This window comes from Bufo bufo, chromosome 4, assembly GCF_905171765.1.
Source record: "Bufo bufo chromosome 4, aBufBuf1.1, whole genome shotgun sequence".
In the NCBI taxonomy this organism is placed as follows: domain Eukaryota; kingdom Metazoa; phylum Chordata; class Amphibia; order Anura; family Bufonidae; genus Bufo; species Bufo bufo.
The window spans coordinates 250,306,116-250,332,989 of NC_053392.1; the positions used below are offsets into that span (position 1 = coordinate 250,306,116).

At 43.4% G+C, this 26,874-nt stretch overlaps 1 protein-coding gene across 1 annotated transcript; it reads left to right on the top strand.

Moving 5' to 3' along the window:
* The first annotated feature begins 68 nt into the window (after window positions 1-68).
* IQCG (IQ motif containing G) lies at window positions 69-18,128 on the top strand. The gene is made up of 10 exons (XM_040428459.1): window positions 69-193; window positions 1,445-1,615; window positions 4,044-4,291; window positions 4,928-5,056; window positions 5,601-5,682; window positions 6,659-6,820; window positions 9,878-9,952; window positions 11,575-11,706; window positions 15,291-15,392; window positions 17,729-18,128. The coding sequence occupies exons 2-10, from the start codon at window positions 1,499-1,501 to the stop codon at window positions 17,855-17,857; spliced, it is 1,176 nt and encodes a 391-aa protein (XP_040284393.1). The 5' UTR covers window positions 69-193; window positions 1,445-1,498; the 3' UTR covers window positions 17,858-18,128.
* The last annotated feature ends 8,746 nt before the right edge of the window (window positions 18,129-26,874 follow it).

Here is a 26,874-nt window from a genome sequence, read left to right on the forward strand (position 1 = left end):
TCTACCAGAACGCTGGCTGTCTGCACATTCACCAAGCGGAATATGCGTCCGCACAGCCAGAAACGAACTGTCAACGGAATAAACATAAAAACCGGCGATTACTGGGCGGGACGGAGAGAAGGCCCCCGGGGCGGAGCTTCGGTGTCCATGGAAACCAGACGCGACTTTATGACTACTCGCTTGTGCAGTGCAGGTAATTACCCATGATATAGGAGCTGCTGAAGATGACATTTTATATTATTATTATATTCTATAAACTACGACGGTTCATTTAGTAGCTATTGTGTGTGTTCAGTGAACAGTACTTCTGACGCTCCCTTCTCAATGGCTTGTAATTCTGACTGGTACACCACATACAACACCGCAGGCGTCGGGCAGATCTATGAAACGGCACAAATGGAAAAACGCTCTTTGTTGCCCCTAGCAACCAATAGCAGCACAGCTTTCATTTTTCAAGAGCAGCCTATGCAATGAGAGATGGGCTGTGATTGGTTGCTATGGGCAACAAAGAGAGTTTTTCATTTGTGCCGTTTCATAAATCTCCCATTATGGCTGTGAAGCCCCATGCAGGTTTCTGACACGTGTGTTTGATGTAAGGGCCTGACCTGAACGTCATATTTCTCAAACTATTGAAACTTTGGTCGTCTAATTATTTTATTAAAAAAAAAAAAAAAAGCTCAGAACAGTGTAAAATAATAAAATAGGTCATAGGTCACCCTGCCGCTCTCATTTCAGTGCTGCCCCGTCCCCTCTACTGTCTGGTCCCTGAGCGCTGAGCCAATCACTGTCTGAGGTGGGTCACAGATGTGGCCTGTGATTGGCTGAACGGTCAGGAAAATGGCAGAACGGGAGCATAACTTATTATTTTACTGTTCTGACGCTTAAAGGGGTTGTCCAGGAATAAAACACTTTTCTGTGTCTGTGATATCCGCAGCCTGCACCCGCTTTGGAAAAAAATCATGTGTTCCCTGCCGCTCTGGCTCCTGCGAGTCTGTCTTCATGTCCGCGGCCTGTTTACTTCCTTCCTGGCATGGTCACCTGCCCCACTGCAGCCAACCACTTGCCAACTGACTTGTCTCTTGTGGATGTCACCACTAAAGGCAGCCATTGGCTGCATCGGAGCAGATGATCATGCCCAGGCCGCGGACTGGAAGATGGACACGTAGGAACAGAGTGGCGGGAAGCAGATACATATGATTGTTTCAATAGCAGAGGCAGGCAGCGGTCAGCACGGTACAGTTTCTTATTCGAGGACACCCCCTATAAATGTGAAAACTGTCAAATACTGCACCTCCAATAAAATGTTTCTTTTCTTGCACCAGGATTTATTGATTATTCATATTCTTTAGCATGCTAATCTTTATCTTCATGAATATGCAGCATTTCCACTCCTTCACTCATCTAATCCTCCACCTATTGAAGTTTGGGTCTATTGTCTATGTAGTTTTCTTATACAGGTCCCATAAAAATACTGGACGGTCCCAAAGACACTTAAGAGATGGCATCATTGCCCATGATGGAAGTCTTGCGGGTGAGCACGGTGCTGGAGGACAGCTTGGATCAGCTTTCTGTCCTAGGATATATCATGCCAGTCTCCTACCAGGGGCGAAATAACGTGAGTAGGAACCTTAATTCTATTGAAGGAGAACATAAATGGTTAGCAAATGTCACATATACGGTGGAGTCACATTATTATGACCCCTTCCTACTATTTACATGCAGCTCATGAAGGAAGTCACGTGCCGTGAGGTGGCTCGGTGGGTGCATAAGGTGTGTGATAGGCTGTCCGTAGATGTCTCCCTCGTTGCTTTCATGGGTAAAAGGGGCAATTTATCAGAGTTGCAAAAAAGGAATGATTATTGACTTTCGTCACCAGGGGGGGCGGTATTTCTGAAACTGCAGTTTGTGAACTGTTCATGTGCTGCTGTGGTGAAAGTGTATCGTGAGTAGAAAAATTGAACTATTGCCACACTTGTACTAATTCCCCAGACTTGAGCCCAATTGAGCATCTGTGGGACCACCTCGACCATTATGTTTGCCCTATGGATCCTCCCCAGCTGTGGGATGCACTGCAGTCAGCATAGCTCCAGACACCTGTGACAACCCACCAGGACCTTATGGAGTCACTCCCATCCTGTTTAGCTGCTGTCCGTGCTGCAGACGGTGGTTACTCTGGATGTTAGCTGGTGGTCATAATAATGTGACTCGTCTGTGTGTTTATTCGGGAACTATCTTACATCTAAACATCCATCATCCCATCACCGCAGCTCCTCTGCTCTGCCCAGTGACAGGACATTGCCATGTTCTGAGCCTATTGTATTGTCCTGGTAATAGACTTGAATCTTATTTCTCTGCTACTATCCTATAGATATACGTAGAAATATGCAATATGCTCATAAAGGCACCAATATGGGTATATAGTGGTTCCCAACCAGGCTTTCCTGGAGTTTTTGAACACACAGGAACAGGTAGACCTGTCTATTTTACAGGAGAAATGCCAAAATGGTGCCGCCTGCAAAACGTCCCACACATCTCAGCCAAAATATAGTTCTACGAGGATATTTCTGGATCAGGAGGCGTGCTTGGGCTTCAAATTAAGGTGGGCTGGGCACTGCAGGCGGGCGTTACTGGGCTCCAGAGATGGAAAAAAAAAAACGCCCCTCTGGGCACCTTGGAGGTTCATTTGCATAACAGAAAAAGAGCTTTTTTTAAATCAAAATGACAACACGAAATGAAGAAAGAAGACCACTGCAGGAAATAAGGTCGTTTATTGAACATGGCAATGGTGACTGCTTAAAATGCTAAAACCAGGTGACAGATTCCCTTTAAACAGTATTGTGTATACCTAATACCGCCCTTACACACTATTTTTCTGGCAGTGCCTCTTTAAAGGGCTTCTGTCACCCCACTAAACTTTTTTTTTTTTGTGTACTTATAATCCCTATCCTGCGATATATCTATACATTATGTTATTAATAATTTTCGTTCAGTAGATATGTCAAAAAACTTACTTTTATAATATGCTAATTACCTGTCTACCAGCAAGTAGGGCGTCTCCTCCTGTTGATTAACAGGGCGAGCCGGGATCTCCTCCTCCGACTGGCCCTGTCAGCATTTCAAAAATTGCACGCCTGTGTTGATTCGGCGCAGACTCTCTGAGATAAGGAGGCTCGCCTCCTCAGCAATCCCTCAGTGCGCCTGCGCCGATGATGTCACCGAAAGAGAAGAGTAGACGCCCTACTTGCTGGTAGACAGGTAATTAGCATATTATAAAAGTATGTTTTTTGACATATCTACTGAACGAAAATGATTAATAACATAATGTATAGATATATCGCAGGATAGGGATTATAAGTACACGAAAAAAAAAAAAAAAAGTTTAGTGGGGTGACAGAAGCCCTTTAAAGAACACAAATGTTATAGTAAACTTTCCATTTTCAATTCCAGTTGAGGAGTATGCAGAATTCCTATAGAATAGATCAGTGATGGCGAACCTTTTACAGAGTGACTGCCCAAACTGCAACCCAAAACCCACTTATTTATCACAAAGTGCCCTCACGGCAATTTACCCTGAATACTACAGTCCAATATAGTATCTTCCATGTACTTTATCATTTAGCTATAATAGCCTGCCTACATTCAGTGCGCTGCCTGTGCTGTTCATAGTGCGTCCTGCACTGATGAATGGTAGGAAATCTCTAAGGCATATTGGTACACCATAGACGTTTTCCAGGGTACGGGGGCCCACAGAGATTGGCTCTGAGTGCCACACCTGGCACCCGTGCCATAGTTCGGCACCACTGGAATAGATCATGACCGAGAATATAGAACATGCTGCAATTTTTAATGCAACGCAGAAGTAATGCGTGAAAAACAACGCTCATGTACACAGACCCATTGAAATGAATGGGTCCGGATTCAGTGCGGGTGCTATGCGTTCACGTCACGCATTGGACCCGCGCAGAAAACTCGCTCATGTAAAAGAGCCCTTAGTAGCCTTCAGGGATCGTAATATAAGGTATCAATGTTATTTTAAATCTTAGATTGTAGGAAATGAAATTGGTAAAATCTTGAAGACTCAGAGACAAATGGAAGGAAACCTTGAAGAACTGATTGCGACACGTGCAGACATCCAGTTAACACCACCTCCTCTGTTAAACAAGCTGCGGGATCTGAAGGAGCAGGTCCATGAAACTAGTGAAAAGCTGAAAATTAGCAATGTGCAATTCACAAAGGCTGCAAGACAAAGTCCTCTTACTTCTGACAACCTAAAGAAAGTCCAGGCAGATAGGTAAAGAGCAGCGTCATATCACTACTCCTTAGGCTACTTTCACATTAGCGTTTTTCTTTTCCGGCATAGAGTTCCGTCCTAGGGGCTCTATACCGGAAAAGAACTGATCAGGTATATCCCCATGCATTCTGAATGGAGAGCAATCTGTTCAGGATGCATCAGGATGTCTTCAGTTCAGTCGTTTGACTGATCAGGCAAAAGATAAAACTGTAGCATGCTACGGTTTTATCTCTGGCAAAAAAAACTGAAGACATGCCTGAATGCCGGATCTGGCATTTTTTCCCATAGGAATGTATTAGTGCCGGATCCGGCATTCAAAATACCAGAACCGTCGTTCAGACCGAAAAAAAAGGTGAAAAAAGTAAATGCCGGATGACACCAGAAAGACGGATCCGGCATTTCAATGCATTTTTTTTGACTGATCAGGCATTTTTAAGACTGATCATGATCCTGATCAGTCTTACTAATGCCATCAGTTGGCATACGTTTTGCCGGATCCGGCAGGCAGTTCTGGCGACGGAACTGCTTGCCGGATCTCTCTGCCGCAAGTGTGAAAGTAGCCTTACCTGTTACCAGTTCAAGATGATAAACTACAATATTGATACTTGTGATAACTCTTTGTCCTTTGTCTTGTAGACAATTTGCAGCAGACATCATTGCAGATTTGTTAATGGAGCTGGAAACATCTGGATCATTTCAGAGCCTTCAGGACGCAGTGGCCACTGAGAAAGAGACAAAAGCGAACCTCTACAATACAATAGAAAGGTGATAGTTGGGATAAACGGCTGCATGGTTGAACACTGGAGGTAGAGGGCTTAGATCAGTGATGGCTAATCTCTGGCACTCCAGCTGTGGTGAAACTACGACTCCCAGCATGCTCCATAAATTTTTGTGGAGTTCTGATATCAGCCAAGCAAGTGTACATCTTGGGAGTCGTAGTTTGACCACAGCTGGTACGACTCCCAAAATGTACACTTGCTTGGCTGATCTCAGAACTCCATAGAAATGAATGGAGCATGCTGGGAGTCGTAGTTTTACCACAGCTGGAGTGCCAGAGGTTAGCCGTCACAGGCCTAGATCAAGCTACATGCTGGGATATATGGGCAAATGGAAGGGGTATAGCATATTAGTACACCTGTGAGAGGGTACCGAAAGAAGGGGATGCTGAGTGCGGATGGCAGTGGGTAGCTGCATGGAATCTGAACACATAGCATTGTCATTGACCTATGTGACAGATTATGAATTTCTCAATCTCCATATGTCAGCATTAATGCCGTATGTACAGTGTAACATTACAACTGTTCCACAGAGAACAGGAGGGGAGAAAGAAGATCAGATTACTGCAGAAGCAGTTACAAGATGTAAAACAAGAAAAGAAAGTGGAGTTGCAGGTAATAATACATTTTATATGAAGCATGTCTTATTTTATAGCTTAAAGGGGTTGTCCGATGGGAAAGTGTTTAACATAAAGAACAAAAGTCACCTATTCACCACCACACTGATCCACTGCCAATCAGTCTCCGATCCTTCCTGGTCTGTGGTCATGTGCAGTGCTGCAGCCATTCACCGGCATATGACCGCTGATGGGATGTCATACTTTGGTCACTCAGGAGCACTGGAACGGAGTGGCCATGAATAGGTGAATACCTTTTTTCTTCATGTTAAACACTTATCTGAAATCAGTTTTTAAGTTGGACAACCCCTTTAACTATCAAATAATTAACCAAAATGAGAGGTAAACCATCCAAATAGTCATACTTACATGTCCACTGTAAATACAATACACATTGTAGTTGTCATCTGCTAGAATACTTATTTGACGTAATGTGACAAGATAATCTAACAAAGGACATTTATTAGCTGTCAACAGGATAAGTGATGAAAGTTGGATTGCTGGGGGCCCCAACGCTGGGACCCACACTGATGACTAGAACAGGGGACCTGAGTCTCCTACTGTTTCTGTATGACTGTAGTAAGTAGAAGTGCTCAAACACGGGCCCTGATGTTCCAGTGTATAGCACTGATGCATATAGCTGAGTACAGTGCTCCATAGACTTTGAATGGAGCACCGTTCTAGTGATCAATGTGCGTCCCAGAAATCACACATCTATCACCAATCCTGTGGATAGTCCTTGAATGTCCTTTGTGGGATAACCCCTTTAAGCTGAATAGAGTGTGGTCCTGCAGGCCATACATGTGTGGAATTTAATACTAGTTATATCCTGCATACACTCTCTAATGGCTTAATTTAGATAGGTTTATTGTAGCCATGTTTAAAAGTCTGCATTCTGAATGTAACAGCTCAGTACCTGTGGTCCCGTAGGCCTAAACGAATACAAATATCACTACCGTTTTATGTCCTCTCAGAATCGCACAGAACTGATTGCACACCTAAAGGATCAACTGCAGGAGATGAAAGCTAAAACCAGCATGGAAGGCAAATATGTCAAGAAGGACACCGAGCTTCAAGTGTTCCAGACACAGAAAAAGTGCAACATAGCAGAGTCTAACCTGCAGATGGACATCCAGGTGTGCATTGTAGGAATACGTTTGCTGAAATGCATTCTGACAAAGTCGTATATAAGCAGGATTTATGCGTTAGGGGCTCATGCACCGCCAATTGCAGATCCGCAGGATTGTCCTTATGTTTTCCGCATCTGTCAGTTCTGCAAAAGCATAGAATATGTCCACAAAAGGCAGACCATGGAATCATTAAAGTCAGTGGGTCTGAAAAAAAATAGAAAAAGACGACAGCACGTGGACCGCATCCATATTTAGCGGCTCTGCAAGCACAGCCGTTTGCGTGAGATCTTAGGGCTCATGCACACGACCGTATGCAAAAAACGGATCCACAAGAAATACGGATGACATCCGTGTGCATTCCATATTTTGCGGAACGGAACAGCTGGCCCTTCATAGAACTGTACTATCCTTGTCCGTAATGCGGACAATAATAAGACACGTTCTATTTTTTGGCGGAACGGAAATACGTGTTTTTTTTGCGGATCCATTGAAGTGAATGGTTCCACATACGGCCTGCAAAAAAACGGAACGAACATGGAAAGAAAATACATTTGTGTGCATGAGCCCCTTAGGCCTCTTTCACACAGGCGAGATTTCCGTGCGGGTACAATGCATGAGGTGAACGCATTGCACCCGCACTGAATCCGGACCCATTCATTTCTATGGGGCTGTGCACATGAGCGGTGATTTACACGCATCACTTGTGCGTTGCGTGAAAATCGCAGCATGCTCTATTTTGTGCGTTTTTCTCGCAACGCAGGCCCCATAGAAGTGCATGGGGCTGCGTGAAAATCGCAAGCATCCGCAAGCAAGTGCGGAAGCGGTGCGATTTTCACGCACGGTTGCTAGGAGACGATCGGGATGGGGACCCGATCATTATTATTTTCCCTTATAACATGGTTATAAGGGAAAATAATAGCATTCTGAATACAGAATGCATAGTACAATAGGGCTGGAGGGGTTAAAAAAATAGTAATAATTTAACTCACCTTAATCCACTTGTTCGCACAGCCCGGCTTCTCTTCTTTCTTCTTCTTTGAGGAAAAGGACCTGTGGTGACGTCAATGCGCTCATCACATGGTCCATCACATGATCCATCACCATGGTGATGGATCATGTGATGGACCATGTGATGAGCGCAGTGATGTCATCAAATGTCCTTTACCCAGGTCCTGAAGAAAGAAGAGAAGTCGGGCTGCGCGAACAAGTGGATTAAGGTGAGTTAAAAAAATTTTTAACCCCTCCAGCCCTGTATTCAGAATGCTATTATTTTCCCTTATAACCATGTTATAAGGGAAAATAATACAATCTACACAACCTTGAACCCAAACCTGAACTTCAGTGACGAAGTTCGGGTCTGGGTACCACATTCAGTTTTTTATCACGCGCGTGCAAAACGCATTGCACCCGCGTGATAAAAACTGAACAATGGAACGCAATCGCATTCAAAACTGACTGAAATTTCATACCTGCTCGCGCGGGTTTGCCGCAATGCACCCGGGATGCATCCTGAACCAAAACATGATGCCCGTGTGAAAGAGGCCTTACTCTGTAAGATCAGTATATACCAGTCATAATATTGTATGAGAAAAATAAAATGCATTTCCACTGAATTGAAGCCAGGAATGAATATGGCAGCGGTTCCACACTTCTGGACATGGGATTTGGAGCGGAGTGCCACATTGAGACTATTCCCATATGGGCTATGAAAATTGTGATTTCACCCTTGCCATTGCTATTGGGGGGGGGGGGGTCAAAATAACTGTTTGAAATATGGGGATATTAGTTGCAATTTTGAAATCCCCTTACTTCAGCTACTAGGGTGGGTTCACATGTTGGGGCAGTGTGCCTTGGTGCAAAACCGCACACAGTTCACCCTAGCTTTGAGATGTAGCTATTGACTGTGCAATTTTTTTTCCCAGTTGAAACACATTTTTCACATGTTTTACCTGCAAAGGTAGGGCCAGGGCGCAACATAATGAATCTCCTATAGGCTACAATGGGAATTCATAGCTGTCTATGGGACAAGCAATCTGCATGTTCCCTAGGGGGACTTAAAATAAATGTAAAAAAATATATACAAATTTAAACATTTTTAAAAATTTTAAAAATTAAAATAATAAAATTGAAATCACCCACTTTCTCAATAATTAAAAATAAACAAAACAATAAATATCATGGGTACCGCCACATCCAGACTAATATAAAAAATATAAATGTATTTATCCCATATGGTGAATGCTGTATGCATTTTTATTGTCACTTCACACCCTATAATTTTTTAATTAAAAAGTGATCAAATAGTCATACACACATCAATAAAAACTACAGATTGCCCCACAAACAATAAGCCCTCACTCAGATCCGTAGAAGTAACTATAAAAGGGTTATAGGAGTCAGAATACAGTGATGCAAAGAAAAAGAAAATCATGTTTTTTCAAAGTTTTTATCTTTTTTTTTTTTTTTTTTTTAAATATTAAAACACAAGAAAAACTACAAAAGCATGGTATTGCTGTAATTCTACTGACCCAGAGAATGAAGGTAACAGGTCATTTTTACCGCAAGGGAACGTTGTAAAAACAAAACCCTTAAAACTATTTAGAATTGCATTTTTTTCTATTCCACCCCATTTGGATTTTTTTTTCCAGCTTCCCACATTGTACATTGTATGCAATATTAAATGGTGCTATTAGAAAGTACAACCTGTCCTGCAAAAACAAGCCCTTGTTTGGCTATGGGAATGTAAGAATAAAAAAATAATAATTACGGCTCTGGGAAGGCAGGGAGTAAAAGGCAAAAATGAAAAATTGCAAGGTTTTGAAGGGGTTAAATCCGCAGCATATCAATTTGTTCAGCAGATTTCACCTTTTGCAATGCAGAGTGTGAAATTTGTGGCAGATCTTCAGCAAATGCAGATTTCCGGAGAATTTTACGTCCTTTGTGGATGTACACTTTAAAAGTAATTTATGCTTTTCAGTCTCAGAAGCTCCCAGAGCTACACACTGTATCTTATAGGATCAACTCATTGCTGGTTCTTGCCACATATCACCTCATTTTCTATAGAAAATTAAAGAAAAGATGGATGAAGAGATAAGAGTCCATATTGAGATTGAAAATTTCCTAAGGCAGCATCAACAGGTGAGCAAACCTTTTGTCACTCAATGGTGAGATTACTGAAATAAGTGGATTTTCTGTAAAGATTCTAGTGGGATTTCATGCTGGAGGTCTGACCATTGGAACCTCCACCGATCAGCTGAAGAGGCTGGGTCACCTATATTTATTGGGACTGAGCTGCCGTGACCTGTGGTACCAGGTAAGGCTAAAAGTGTAAAGGCTGCTTCACACGAGCGAGTCCATTGCGGGAATCGCGCTCCGTGTGTAAGCGGGATCCTCTGCTCTGGACTTGCAGGAGCGCACAGCATTATACTGATTTATAATGCTGTGGGTCTCTGCTTGGCCTTTTTTCCACAGAATCCTAGTGACATAAAGCTGTCAGTATGATTCTGTAGAAATAAGGTCAAGCAGAGACACACAGCATTATAAATCATGATAATACCGTGCGCTCCTGCAAGTCCAGAGCGGAGGATCCCGCTTACACACGGAGCGCGATTCCCGCAATGGACTCGCTCGCGTGAAACAGCCCTAAGGGCTCTTTCACACGAGTGAGTTTTCCGTCTGGATGCAATGCATGTAGTGAACACATAATTCGGACTGAATCCTGACCCATTCATTTTAATGGTGTGTTCACATGAGCGTTGTTTTTCACACATCATCTCTGCGTTCAGGAGAGATCACAGCATGTTCTATATTGTACGTTTTTCATGCAGCTCTGGCTCCATACAAATGAATGGGGCTTGGGTGAAAAACGGAAGGCATCCAGATGCAATGTGTGTTTCACTGATGGTTGCTAGGAGATGTAGATTGTTATTCCTCAGTTTATTTTTTTTCCCACACGTGAAAAAAAAAACAGGCAATCCAGATGGAAAAAACACAAACATTGAACACAATTGCAGAAAAAATTGCATTCAAAACCGTCAATTTTTTCCTGAACAGATCCTGACACAATCCATATCGCTCATGTGAAAGTGGCCTAAGTATGGTACTGTGCCTGGGATACACAATCAAGGGGACATGGCACTTCACATTGTCTCTTCCATAAGCTGATCAGAGTAGGTGCCAAGAGTCAGAACCCCACTAGGGATGAGCAAATCGATTCAAACTAATCTATACATCTTATTAGCAAGAGTTCTTCATCTGTGAGGGCCTGTCCCCACAGGTGAAGAAGCATCCACCTGCCTTTTGATTGACCAGGCCAAACATCTACCTTGGGTCTGACAATCTGTTCCATTTTGCCGTATAGCGACACCGAAGCTCAAATTCCGCTTCAGGAGCGGCAAATGCGCATGAGCCGTTACACTTCCAGGTAGCAGCGCAAGCTGAGTCGCTGCTTCTGATTCAGAGCCTACGCTGTCCAGATTGTCAGAGCTGGGCTAGATGTTTGGCTCTGTCGATCAACTGGCAAGTGGACACGTCTCCTGTGGGGACAGCCCCTCACAGGTGAAGAACTCTTGCTAATGAGAAGAATCGATTCGCTCATCCCTAAACCTAATAAAATATTGATGGACTATCCTGATAAAGGTACTTTACAGTATAGGTCTGAGGAATATATATATATATATATATATATATATTTCTTTTACATAGGCCAAATGCGCAGAGTGAACATAAGTTACCTCTATTGTTGACATTTGTATTTTCAGGAGCTGGAAGAGAAGTTGGAATACTGGATGGAGAAGTATGACAAAGACACAGAAGAGAAGCAGGCTGAACTGAACTCTCTGAAGACTTCTAGAACTAGCGACCTTTCATTGCTCAGTGATCTAGCTAAGCAAGTAAGGCCAACATTGATAATCATGCACATAGGAGATATATTTAACCCCTTAGGGACACAGCCTTATTTCACCTTAAGGACCAGGCCATTTTTTGCAAATCTGACCAGTGTCACTTTAAGTGGTGATAACTTTAAAACGCTTTGACTTATCCAGGCCATTCTGAGATTGTTTTTCCGTCACATATTGTACTTCATGACACTGGTAAAATGAAGTAAAAAAAATAATCATTTTTATTTATAAAAGAATACCAAATTTACCAAAAATTTGTAAAATATTGCAAATTTCCAAGTTTCAATTTCTCTACTTCTATAATACATAGTGATACCTACAAAAATAGTTATTACTTTACATTCCCCATATGTCTACTTCATGTTTGGATCAATTTGGGAATGATATTTTATTTTTGGGGGATGTTACAAGGCTTAGAAGTTTAGAAGCAAATCTTGAAATTTTTCAGAAATTTTCAAAAACCCACTTTTTAGGGACCAGTTCAGGTCTGAAGTCAATTTGTGAGGCTTCCATAATAGAAACCACCCAAAAATGACCCCATTCTAGAAACTACACCCCTCAAGGTATTCAAAACTGATTTTACAAACGTCGTTAACCCTTTAGGTGTTCCACAAGAGTTAATGGCAAATGGTGATAAAATTTCAGAATTTAGATTTTTGGGCAAATTTTCCATTTTTTTTCCAGTTACAAAGCAAGGGTTAACAGCCAAACAAAACTCAATATTTATGGCTCCGATTCTGTAGTTTAAAGAAACACCCCATATGTGGTCATAAACAACTGTACGGGCACACGGCAGGGCGCAGAAGGAAAGGAATGCCATACGGTTTTGGAAGGCAGATTTTGCAGACCGTTTTGTTTGACACCATGTCCCATTTGAAGCCCCCCTGATGCACCCCTAGAGTAGAAACTCCAAAAAAGTGACCCCATTTTAGAAACTACGGGATAGGGTGGCAGTATTGTTGGTACTAGTTTAGGGTACATATGATTTTTGGTTGCTCTATATTTCACTTTTTGTGAGGCAAGGTAACAAGAAATAGCTGTTTTGGCACCGTTTTTATTTTTTGTTATTTACAACATTCATCTGACAGGTTAGATCATGTGATATTTTTATAGACCAGGTTGTCACGGATGCGAAGATACCTAATATGTATACTATTTTTTTATTTATGTAAGTTTTACACAATGATTTCATTTTTGAAACAAAATAAATCATGTTTTAGTGTCTCCATAGTCTGAGAGCCATAGTTTTTTCAGTTTTTGGGCAAATATCTTGGGTAGGGTATGATTTTTGCGGGATGAGATGACGGTTTGATTGGCACTATTTTGGGGTGCGTATGACTTTTTGATCGCTTGCTATTACACTTTTTGTGATGTAAGGTGACATGTATTGGCTTTTTTACACTGTTTATTTTTGTTTATTTTTACGGTATTCACCTGAGGGGTTAGATCATGTAATATTGTTATAGAGCAGGTTATTACGGACGCGGCGATACCTAATATGTATACTTTTTTTTTTATTTATGTAAGTTTTACACAATGATTTCATTTTTGAAACAAAAACAAAAAAAATCATGTTTTAGTGTCTCCATATTCTGAGAGCCATAGTTTTTTCAGTTTTTGGGCGATTATCTTAGGTAGGGTCTCATTTTTTGCAGGATGAGGTGACTGTTTGATTGGTACTATTTTGGGGTACATACGACTTTTTTGATCACTTTTATTACCTTTTTTGGGAAGTAAGGTGGGCAAAATTTCAATTTCATCATAGTTTTTTTTTATTTTTTTTTATGGCGTTCACCATTCGGGTAAAGTAACATGACCGTTTTATAGATCAGGTCGTTACGGACACGGTGATATCAAACATGTGTAGGGAATTTAATTTTTTTCATTTTTAATCAGTGATAAATGGGTTTTTTGATTTTTACTTTTTTTTGACCCAGACCCACTTGGTTCTTGAAGATCCACTGGGTCTGATGTCTGTATAATACAGTACACTATATAGTGTACTGTACTGTATTTTCACTTTACAAAGTCTGATTAGACTTCTGCCTTTAGCAGAAGTCTAATCAGCACCATGGACAGCCGGACACCTGTGAAGGCGTCCGATTGCCATGGTACCCATCACTCGCTGCCACAGCAAAGCAGTGGGTGATGGGGAGGGAGGGGGGCCCCCTCCCTCTCCCATCGGGGGCTGAAAAGGCACAGGAGCCCCCGATGGGAGAGGGAGGGAGCTCCCTCCCTCTTAACCTTTTCCATACAGCGGTCCCTTCGGACCGCGGCATGGAAGGGGTTAAACGCATGGCATCTGTGCCAGCACAGGTGTCATGTGTTTCGAGCAGAGTGTCAGCAATGTGCTGACACTCTGCAAACCGCTCGGCCATCCTGAGAGAGGGGGCGGGCGATCGCATGCCTGGCCGCCCGCCCCCCTAAGCACCGCCCGCCCTGCCGCACTCCCCACACCCCCCCCCCGCTGTGCCCGCCGGCAGATAACGAAGAGGGCAGCGCGCGCGGGGGGGGTTAAACATTAAAATTAAGCTTATTTGAAGTTTCTGATCCCCGCGATCAGAAACTTTCGAAACCGCAGGTCTGAATTGACCTGCGGTTTACTGCGATCGCCGACATGGGGGGGGGGGGGGGTCCCCGGCGCATCTAGCCAAGGTGCCTACTCGGGTGATCGGAACCATACATGACGTACCGGTACGTCATGTGTCCTGAAGAGGTTAAAGTGTCCTTCAGTATGGTTTTCTAATATGGAAACAGTGGGACAATCAAATGCCTGCAAACTGCTCAAAAGGTTTATCTCCCTGTCAAATGTCCATATTAAGGCTCCTTTACTTGGACAGAGACAATCAGGAATTAACATTCCCGATAACTGCCTGATTGTTAGCAGAGATGAGAGCTGCTTTTACATGCAGTAATCATCTCCACTGTATGGGAACAAGCGATCTGTACTGCGATCACTCATCCCCACACGATTCCTTGTTTCTGTTCAGCAGATTCCTGTCCACACAGGATGATCTGCTGCCCAGAGACAATCACTTCGGGTGCTGTATCAACTATGATTTCAACCTTTCGCTCATTGATCCAGTCGTCAGTGCCACCTTTACACGTGGCAATTATAGGGAGTGAACGTTTGTATGAATGTTCGTTCCTGACAATCGACCTGTGTAAAGGATCCTTCCTATGGTGCTCCTGTAGCATTAGATTGCTGTTACATTCTTGTTATAGCACTTCCAGATTTTGGTGTTTGGTTTCCCTTTTCAGGGTGTAAATTTGTATAGAAATTCAGGAACTAAAAATGAGGTTTTAGGCAAAATGAAGATGGACCTCACTACTGCACTTGCGTCACACAACCCCTGTTGAAAGTGATATTTCATGGAGTGTCTCATTTGTATACATATCTATAGGTGGATGACATCCATGTTCTCTACCATTTGTACTCTATTCACCACCGACCTCTCATAGAACAGACGACATGCGTGAATGCTAATGTTTATATGTAGTTGGCTCTTCTTATGGTTTGCTGTACTCTGTATGCTGGAATAGATTACTGTGAGGCCTGTACAATTTTACTGCAGTATGAAGAGTATGAGACTGTGATTATAGAAGATCGCTTAGAGAAAGAGAAAGACCAGCAAAAGAAGAAGCAAGAAAAGATGGAACTAGCAAGTGCAATTAAGGTAATCTACAGTATTAGGCCTATTGCACACGACCGTATGGCTTTTTCAGTGTTTTGCGATCCGTTTTAAACGGATCCGTTGTTCCATTTTTTGTTTCCGTTGTGTTTCCGTTTCAGTTCCGTTTTTCCGTTCCGTTTTTCCGTATGGCAAATACAGTATACAGTTATTTCATAGAAAAAATTGGGCTGGGCATAACATTTTCAATAGATGGATCCGCAAAAAACTGAACGGATACGGAACACATACGGATGCACTTCCGTATGCATTCCGTTTTTTTGCGGACCCATAGACTTTAATGGAGCCACGGAACGTGATTTGCGGCCAAATATAGGACATGTTCTATGTTAAAACGGAACGGAAAAACGGAAACGGAATGCATACGGAGTACATTCCGTTTTATTTGCGGACCCATTGAAATCAATGGTTCCGTATACGGACCGTATACGGACCGCAAAAAACGGCCAGTAAACGGGAAAAAAAAACGGCCGTGTGAAAGAGGCCTTAGGTATATTTTAATGGAAAACTCACTAAAGGTAACAAAGAAAAAGGTCTTTAGTGTACAATATAAAATTCTTTTGTAATAGCTTACTTCCATGTTAGTGTTTGATGTTACAAGGCCAAGAACTAAAGATGGCCATACACATTTGACAGAAGTAGGTTGATAGTTAAACAAATGTTCATCTAATTAAAGGGCATCTGTCAGCAGATTTGTACCTATGACACTGGCTGATCTGTTACATGTGCACTTGGCAGCTGAAGGCATTTGTGTTGGTTCCAAGTTCATGTTTGCCCGCATTGCTGAGAAAAATGATGCAAATGAACCTTTAAGAGCAACAGAGGCATTGCCTACAGCTGTGATGGCTAACCTCCGAAACTCCAGCTCTGGTAAAACTACAACTCCCAAGATGCACACTCGCTTGGCCGTTCTCAGAACTCTACAGAAATGAATGAAGCATGATGGAAGTCGTAGTTTCACCACAACTGGAGTACCGGAGGTTAGCCATCATTGGCCTAGAGGCTCTGCTGTCTCTGCAACTGCTGCATCCTCTCCACTTTGATTGACAGGGCCATATAGTGTAATCATCAGACCTGGCCCTGTCAAAGTGCAGAGGGCTCAGCAGCTGCAGAGAGAGGAGCCTCTAGGTGTAATGGCAACGCCCCCATTGCTCCTAGAAGCTAATTTGCATATATTAAAACATCATATTTCTCAGCAATGCAGGCACATATGAACATGGGACCAACACGGATGTCTTCAGCTGCCAAGTGCACATGAAACAGCTCGGTGTGCTTTTATTGTGGGGAAAAAAACCGATTTGATCCATATGCAAATTACCCTGAGATGTGTCCTGTACGTGAGATGAGTCCAGCGTGAAGGAGCCCACCACCGCCCCGCATCCTCAGAATCTCCTCCTTGCTCCCTGACATCAGACAGCCAGAGCGCCGTAATCTCGCGATGTGCGAGCTAGCGCATTCGCAGTGTCCTCATAGTGTTCCTTCCCTGTGCTGGCATCAGCCTCAGGGAAGGAACTGCGCATGCGCTAGCGAGATTATGGCGCTCCGGCTGTCTGACATCAGGGAGCAAGGAGGAGATTCTGAGGATGCTGGGCGGTGCTGGGCTCCTTCACGCTGGACTCGGTGACAGGTTCCCTTTAACAATTGTTTTGCAGATAAAGCTGTACACATTTTAGTCAGTTTTGACCATTAGTCATTCAGACTGTTCTTTTGTGTTCAGTGACACAGGGCAACAGATGAACAATCTATCAGCCGATAAAGAATTCAAACATGGCTGACTTCTTTTCAGCCGATGATCTTTCATGGATCAACTAAAACTATAATTTCTTATTCAATTTCCCACGGCAATCATTTTGGTTGAAATCTGTGTTAATAAACTCTAGATTCGTTTTTATAGGCATCCTTTTAGATATAGATGGCCTATCCTCTACACCCAACACTCACACAATAAACTTTTACTTGTAGCCACCGGCAAAGTAAACAGACGAGTTGGAAGCAGAAGGCTCTGTCCACTATGTAGAGGTCAAACCAGCATACTGCTGTTCAGCTCCCATTCACTTGATAGTTCATCAGTATCTAAAAGCTGGTATACCCTTTTAAGAATGCTGTCTTGTCATGACATTTCCGGTCTTAAAGGGGTTGTCTCACTTCAGCAAATGGCATTTATTATGTAGAGGAAGTTAATACCAGGCACTTACTAATGTATTGTGATTGTCCATATTGCCTCCTTTGCTGGCTGGATTAATTTTTCCATCACATTATACACTGCTCGTTTCCATGGTTACGACCTACAATTAACATATTGCATAACTGTCTTTCTTCAGATACAAGCCTGGTGGAAGGGCACCATGGTACGGAAAAGCCTGGGACCTTATGCAAAAACAAAAAGCAAGAAAGGGAAAGAGACAGGCAAAAAGGGTAAAGCCAAAAAAGGAGGTAAAAAGAAGAAATGAGTTAATCGCAAGGCGCGAAGGACAAAAGGACATTCAACAGATTCACTAATTCTGGAATAAAATAACTTTTTCTTAAGTCTTAAGATTCCTTTGATTTACTGAACCGGACCAAACTGATCAAAAGAAAGGCAAGCATGGTTTATCTTCCTATTGTGATCATTATATACTTTCGTTTTCTTACAGGGGTATTCCCATCTCAATAACTGGATGCCATCCTGTAGAAAAAACTTGCAATAAGGGCTGTTTTATTTATTTTTTTGCGGGTCGGATGGGGACCCATTCACTTCAATGCAGACAGCACACAGTGTGTCCGTTCCGTGACATCCGCAAAAATATAGACCATGTCCTATTTTTGTCCACTGTAAAATGAATAAGTCTTCCAGCACTGTTGTTCGCTGTTAAAATTCACATTTTATTCAAGATCCATTAAAAGTACAGAAACTCGAGTCAGTACAGGTTGATGCGTTGCGATATTAAGTCTTAATCATAACCTGCTCTTAAGCAGTTCAGCCCTCTTTTTAAAGCCAGAGGACTTATTTATTTTACAAAATGTCCTGGTCTGGGAGCTCCGTGCACGCGATACACTGACTGTGGATGAGCTGAGAAATATTTATACTGTACCATATTACAGACAAGGATAGGACTATTATGGGCCGGACGTTCTGTGAAATGGTGAACACACACGGCCGTTATCCATGTTTTGTGGATCCACAATTTCTAGATCGCAAAACAGGCAACGGTCGTATGCATGAGCCCTAAGGCACTTAGCAAACATAACTTTTTCAGAAGTGCCTAGTATTCCTGTTACGTCTCCCCCCTCTTTGTTTACTGCTCGTTGTCAGGGTTAGCAGCCTGTGGCAGTGCTTACGCAATGAGATGATCTCTCCTCAGTCTAGTGGCCAGGAACACAGGAGTGCGCATAATCGGACAAGCACTGTAGATACTGATCCGGCAACTGCCTTAAAAATTGTTCCTTCCTGACAATCGACTGCTTGTCAGTGGAGGAGACCACTGCATTTACATGCAGCGATACCACCGGCCGGCACCCCCATAGAACTGCCTATTGTTGTCCGCAATTGTGGACAATAGGACATGTTCTATTTTATTCCGGAGCCGTGGACCGGAAGATCAGCGGCGCGCTCCGGAAATGCGGATAGCACACTGTGTGCTGTCCGCATCCATTCCGTCCCCATAGAGAATGAATGGATCCGCCCCCGTTCCGCAAAATTGCGGAACGGATGCGGACCACAATTGCGGACGTGTGAATGGACCCTAATGCAATTGCTCGTCCCCGTACAGAATCATTGTTTGCCAGCAACAGAATGCTGTTTAGATGGCACGATCTGCTGCTAACAAACATGGATTTAAGTGTCTGCACAAACAACCTATTACCTGATAACGAGCTTTTCAATATACACAATACACGCTGGATCGATGCGCAGAAAATTTTCATGAACGAACCGAACGTTCCTGATTGCCTGATCATTGAGTGTAGGTGATAGCTACATTTACATGCAGAAGTCATCCCCTTTATATGGGAATGACCTGATTCACTGCTTAATGTTAGCACATGCCCGTTTACACAGCAATTTATTTTATGTGGCATATAAACAATGTGATCACTCAATAATCAAGCATATGAACATTTAATGGGAACGACCACTCTCATACGAATGCTCTTGGCTGATAATTGCTCCGATCCTCAGCCCATGACCTGACCTTTCAAGTAAATTTACTATATACAGTGTGTGTGTATGTATATATATATATATATATATATATATATATATATATATATATATATATATATATATATATATATACACACACACACTGCTCAAAAAAATAAAGGGAACACTTAAACAACACAATGTAACTCCAAGTCAATCACACTTCTGTGAAATCAAACTGTCCACTTAGGAAACAACACTGAGTGACAATCAATTTCACATGCTGTTGTGCAAATGGGATAGACAACAGGTGGAAATTATAGGCAATTAGCAAGACACCCCCAATAAAGGAGTGGTTCTGCAGGTGGTGACCACAGACCACTTCTCAGTTCCTATGCTTCCTGGCTGATGTTTTGGTCACTTTTGAATGCTGGCGGTGCTTTCACTCTAGTGGTAGCATGAGACGGAGTCTACAACCCACACAAGTGGCTCAGGTAGTGCAGCTTATCCAGGATGGCACATCAATGCGAGCTGTGGCAAGAAGGTTTGCTGTGTCTGTCAGCGTAGTGTCCAGAGCACGGAGGTGCTACCAGGAGACAGGCCAGTATATCAGCAGACGTGGAGGAGGCTGTAGGAGGGCAACAACCCAGCAGCAGGACCGCTACCTCCACCTTTGTGCAAGGAGGAACAGGAGGAGGACTGCCAGAGCCCTGCAAAATGACCTCCAGCAGGCCACAAATGTGCATGTGTCTGCTCAAACGGTCAGAAACAGACTCCATGAGGGTGATATGAGGGCCCGACGTCCACAGGTGGGGGTTGTGCTTACAGCCCAACACCGTGCAGGATGTTTGGCATTTGCCAGAGAACACCAAGATTGGCAAATTCGCCACTGGCGCCCTGTGCTCTTCACAGATGAAAGCAGGTTCACACTGAGCACATGTGACAGAGTCTGGAGACGCCGTAGAGAACGTTCTGCTGCCTGCAACATCCTCCAGCATGACCGGTTTGGCATTGGGTTGGTAATGGTGTGGGGTGGCATTTCTTTGGAGGGCCGCACAGCCCTCCATGTGCTCGCCAGAGGTAGCCTGACTGCCATTAGGTACCGAGATGAGATCCTCAGACCCCTTGTGAGACCATATGCTGGTGCGGTTGGCCCTGGGTTCCTCCTAATGCAAGACAATGCTAGACCTCATGTGGCTGGAGTGTGTCAGCAGTTCCTGCAAGACGAAGGCATTGATGCTATGGACTGGCCCGCCCGTTCCCCAGACCTGAATCCAATTGAGCACATCTGGGACATCATGTCTCGCTCTATCCACCAACGTCATGTTGCACCACAGACTGTCCAGGAGTTGGCAGATGCTTTAGTCCAGGTCTGGGAGAAGATCCCTCAGGAGACTGTCCGCCACCTCATCAGGAGCATGCACAGGCGTTTTACAGGTCATACAGGCACGTGGAGGCCACACACACTACTGAGCCTCATTTTGACTTGTTTTAAGGACATTACATCAAAGTTGGATCAGCCTGTAGTGTGTTTTTCCACTTTAATTTTGAGTGTGACTCCAAATTTCAGACCTCCATGGGTTGAAAAATTTGATTTCCATTTTTTTATTTTTGTGTGATTTTGTTGTCAGCACATTCAACTATGTAAAGAACAAAGTATTTCAGAAGAATATTTAATTTAGGGCTCTTTCACACCTGCGTTCTTTTCTTCAGGCATAGAGTTCCGTCGTCGGGGCTCTATGCCGGAAGAATCCTGATCAGTTTTATCCTAATGCATTCTGAATGGAGAGAAATCCGTTCAGGATGCATCAGGATGTCTTCAGTTCCGGAACGGAACGTTTTTTGGCCGGAGAAAATACCGCAGCATGCTGCGCTTTTTGCTCCGGCCAAAAATCCTGAAGACTTGCCGCAAGGCCGGATCCGGAATTAATGCCCATTGAAAGGCATTGATCCGCATCCGGCCTTAAGCTAAACGTCGTTTCGGCGCATTGCCGGACACGACATTTAGCTTTTTCAGAGTGGTTACCATGGCTGCCGGGACGCTAAAGTCCTGGCAGCCATGGTAAAGTGTAGCGGGGGAGCAGTATACTTACCGTCCGTGCGGCTCCCCGGGCGCTCCAGAGTGACGTCAGGGCGCCCCAAGCGCATGGATCACGTGATCGCATGGATCACGTCATCCATGCGCATGGGGCGCTCTGACGTCATTCTGGAGCGCCCCGGGAGCCGCACGGACTGTAAGTATACCGCTCCCCCGCTCCTACTATGGCAACCAGGACTTTAATAGCGTCCTGGCTGCCATAGTAACACTGAACGCATTTTGAAGACGGATCCGTCTTCAAATGCTTTCAGTACAATTGCGTTTTTCCGGATCCGGCGGGCACCTCCGGCAACGGTTTCGGTCCGCTTACTGGGACCATTCTCAAGCAATACAGCATTGTGGGAACTGTGAGCATTTTATGCAGTCAGTCAATTAACATACACAAGTGACAATCGATAAAATATACAAAATACAAAAGGTATAGTAAATATCAAAAGAATACAATTGTGACAGGCCCGGAAGGTAGTTAAGATCAAAGCCGTAATCGGCATACATGAGGCTTCCAGGTATACATATTAGTCATAAATACAGTAAAAATACAGAAGTGACAATTAATAGTGAATCATTATCACCTGTGAATATGTGAAGTTAACAGGACCGAACATGGAGTTGGGCGTGCTCGATGGTGGGAGAATGAACTGTAGCGTGATGCGCCGCATGGAAGTGGCGTCCCGGAACTGCTACTGCGCATGTCCGTGACGTCACTGTAAGTCAAACACATGATCACCCAGTGAAACGTCACGTGACACGGCAGCATAACATATCAATGCCGTAGGTAGAGGTAAAAACCAACATCAAAACAAGAAATTCTGTGGCAGTACACGGATAGAACACCCAGGGTATGTGGTCGGGCGACATGCCATCTTGCGATGCGCTGTCGTCCGGCGTCAACGGGCACAGAAAAGGGGGAAGGTGAAACAGCGGCAGCCATCACCCTCCCACCATGCTCGTCACAGTTAACCCCTTATCGGGTGGGAATCCTGCACAGTAACTTTCTAAGTATACAAGTAGCAGTAGTAAATATAGCAATAATAAACAGTATAATAAGCAGTAATCCAGGGATAAGCCGCACATGTTTAAAGTAAGCATCACGCCTCCCGCTGAGCTAAGCCCATCCAGCAATAGGTCCTGAAAAGTGAAACAATAAAAGAAATATATTATCCAAATATATTCATTAAAAACAAGAAAACAGTTTTTTCAACACTTAAGTCGACAAGGACAAAGCCAAAGGGAATCATATGAAAAGCCATGGCCTGTATTCTACATTCAAGCCCATCGGACGAATGGATTGTAGCTTAAAAATCCATTCGGACTCACGTTTTTTGAGCATTTTAATACGGTCACCACCAGTCCGCGGTAACGGAACATGATCCAGGATCATGAACTTGAGATCTCCTTCAACATGATCCATGGCCGCGAAGTGGTGTGAGACAGGCAGGTCTTTACGTTTTTTCCGTATGGAAAATCAATGTTGATTGAACCGGGACTTGAAATCACATGTGGTTTCACCCACGTATAATAATTTACAGGGGCACCATAAAACATAAATCACAAAACAAGAGTCGCAAGTCAAATAAAATCTAAGGGGGTAAGAGATCCCAGTTTGTGGGTGGATAAATTCCCGTCCCTTCACCATGTATTTACAGTTTACACAGTGAAGGCACGGGTAACTACCAGTTTTTTTAGGGGCCAAAAGTAGTTGGCGTGTACTTTTTTGTGAGCCTATATCATTTTTGACTAATCTGTCTTTTATGTTACGAGCTCTCTTGTAAGAAGTGAGTGGTCTATTGCAGAATTCAGGAATGTTTTTATGCTCAGTTTTGAGAATTGACCAGTGTTTGTTAATTATTTTATTGACGTGTGAACTTGCTTCACAGAAGGTAGAAACAAAGGGTATTCTTTGAGAATACTCACGTTGAGTACCTTGAAGCAATTCACTTCTCTCTTTTAGATTACTCCGTTTGCGTTGTTGCCGCAGTATAGGAGCTGGGTATTGTCTCTGTCTAAAGCTTTGTGTCATGGTCTCAAGAGTGGCATCGAGCACAGAGGTATCACTGACTATACGTTTAGCCCTGATGAACTGGCTGTAAGGTAATGACCGCACCATCATCCGAGGATGAGCGCTGTCAAACCTCAAGATGGTATTGCGGTCAGTGGGTTTAGTGTAAACCTCTGTGCTCAATGTCCCACTGGTACTGCGTACGTTCACATCCAAAAAATGTAGCATATTGGTTGAAAATTCCAAGGTGAATTGTATGTCTGGAATCAGGCTGTTTAAATAATTGTGGAACAGATGTAACTCAGAGGCAGTACCCGTCCAAATAACAAAAATATTGTCTATGTATCTCCACCACCTCAGCACATGGCTGAAGTGGTGGGACACATAGACATGCTGTTCCTCCAAATGGGAGACGACCATGTTGGCGTAAGTGGGGGCCACATTCGTCCCCATGGCCGTCCCTCTGATTTGCATATAATAGTCATCCCCAAAAAGGAAGTAGTTATTATATAAAATCATGCGCAATAGAGCCAGAAAAAAGTACGTGCCTCAATGGTGTAATCAGATTTAGCTAAGGCGGATTCCACAGTTGCCAACCCTATATCATGCTGTATAGAAGTATACAGACTGACGATGTCGAAGGAGGCCAGTATGGCGTCCTCCGGCATCGTCACGTCTGCTAACTTAGACAAGAAGTCAGTGGTGTCACTCAAATAGGATTTCGAGTTGACCACATAAGTCTGCAAGATCTTATCTAAAAAGATGGAGGCGTTACTGAGTAAAGCGCCACGGCCAGAAACGATAGGTCGGCCGGGCGGACACTGTAAATTTTTGTGGATTTTTGGCAACAAATAAAATAAAGGGGTGACAGGGTGTTCAATCAGTAAAAACTCACTTAGTTGCTCATCAATGAGACCGATTTGTGCATAGGTGTTAACAAGTGACTTGAATTCACGTTGTATGTCAAATCTGGGATCCCTTTGGAGTTTTACATAAACTGCAGAGTCAGATAATTGGCGGACTGCCTCTGTCAAATACATAGCAGTATCCATGACCACTACCGCACCACCCTTGTCAGCAGACTTTGATGGTGAGGGAGTGGTCATGGATTAACTGTTCAAGTGCCTCTAATTCCTGTTTGGAAATGTTGGGGTGCTGGATGTGATTCAAGAGTCCAGAGTGTTTGAGCTCCTGTATGTCACCCAGCACCGCGTCTGAAAACACGCCAAACGCCTTGGAAGATATTTGGGGGGAAAAATCCCTCTTGACCCTCAGTCCCCAATCAGATAAACGTAATTCATGCATGGGTAAAGTGGTAGCACTATGTACATCCTGAAAATGGATTTTTAGTTTAATTAATCTAAAGAAATACAATAAATCGGCTTCCAACTCATACCAATTAATACCACTCGCAGGACAAAAACTCAGACCCTTTTCAAGTAGCTGCTTTTGTACCGGTGTCAATATGTGAGAAGATATATTTACCACCGTCAGGCATTGGTCTTTCTCAGCATCTTTTGACTCCTTGTTTTTACGGTATCGATTTCTGTTTCGACCGCCCCTTCTAGTGGCTTTTTTCCGTGTGCAGGCAGAGGCCCTAAAAAAGTGGCTGAATTGCCAGTGTTGGAATCATCCCGCTTTTTGTTTTTTTTCTGACTCTGATTTGGATTTGTTCGGTTGCTTTCGTTCCAATTATAGACATGGCCCGTAGTATAGTCCATTGTATCCCATTGCCATTTTCCTCGCTTGGTTTCTTGAATATCACTCTTAAGCTTATTCAGATGGGGTTGAAACTTGTTATAGTAATCATCAAAGTCCTGTGGGGACAAGATGGCCTTTAATGCGGCCTCATCTTCGGTCTTGTTGGCTGCTGTAGAGAATAAATCTTGAGACCATGACACAAAGCTTTAGACAGAGACAATACCCAGCTCCTATACTGCGGCAACAACGCAAATGGAGTAATCTAAAAGAGAGAAGTGAATTGCTTGAAGGTACTCAACATGAGTATTCTCAAAGAATACCCTTTGTTTCTACCTTCTGTGAAGCAAGTTCACACGTCAATAAAATAATTAACAAACACTGGTCAATTCTCAAAACTGAGCATAAAAACATTCCTGAATTCTGCAATAGACCACTCACTTCTTACAAGAGAGCTCGTAACATAAAAGACAGATTAGTCAAAAATGATATAGGCTCACAAAAAAGTACACGCCAACTACTTTTGGCCCCTAAAAAAACTGGTAGTTACCCGTGCCTTCACTGTGTAAACTGTAAATACATGGTGAAGGGACGGGAATTTATCCACCCACAAACTGGGATCTCTTACCCCTAGATTTTATTTGACTTGCGACTCTTGTTTTGTGATTTATGTTTTATGGTGCCCCTGTAAATTATTATACGTGGGTGAAACCACATGTGATTTCAAGTCCCGGTTCAATCAACATCGATTTTCCATACGGAAAAAACGTAAAGACCTGCCTGTCTCACACCACTTCGCGGCCATGGATCATGTTGAAGGAGATCTCAAGTTCATGATCCTGGATCATGTTCCGTTACCGCGGACTGGTGGTGACCGTATTAAAATGCTCAAAAAACGTGAGTCCGAATGGATTTTTAAGCTACAATCCATTCGTCCGATGGGCTTGAATGTATAATACAGGCCATGGCTTTTCATATGATTCCCTTTGGCTTTGTCCTTGTCGACTTAAGTGTTGAAAAAACTGTTTTCTTGTTTTTAATGAATATATTTGGATAATATATTTCTTTTATTGTTTCACTTTTCAGGACCTATTGCTGGATGGGCTTAGCTCAGCGGGAGGCGTGATGCTTACTTTAAACATGTGCGGCTTATCCCTGGATTACTGCTTATTATACTGTTTATTATTGCTATATTTACTACTGCTACTTGTATACTTAGAAAGTTACTGTGCAGGATTCCCACCCGATAAGGGGTTAACTGTGACGAGCATGGTGGGAGGGTGATGGCTGCCGCTGTTTCACCTTCCTCCTTTTCTGTGCCCGTTGACGCCGGACGACAGCGCATCGCAAGATGGCATGTCGCCCGACCACATACCCTGGGTGTTCTATCCGTGTACTGCCACAGAATTTCTTGTTTTGATGTTGGTTTTTACCTCTACCTACGGCATTGATATGTTATGCTGCCGTGTCACGTGACGTTTCACTGGGTGATCATGTGTTTGACTTACAGTGACGTCACGGACATGCGCAGTAGCAGTTCCGGGACGCCACT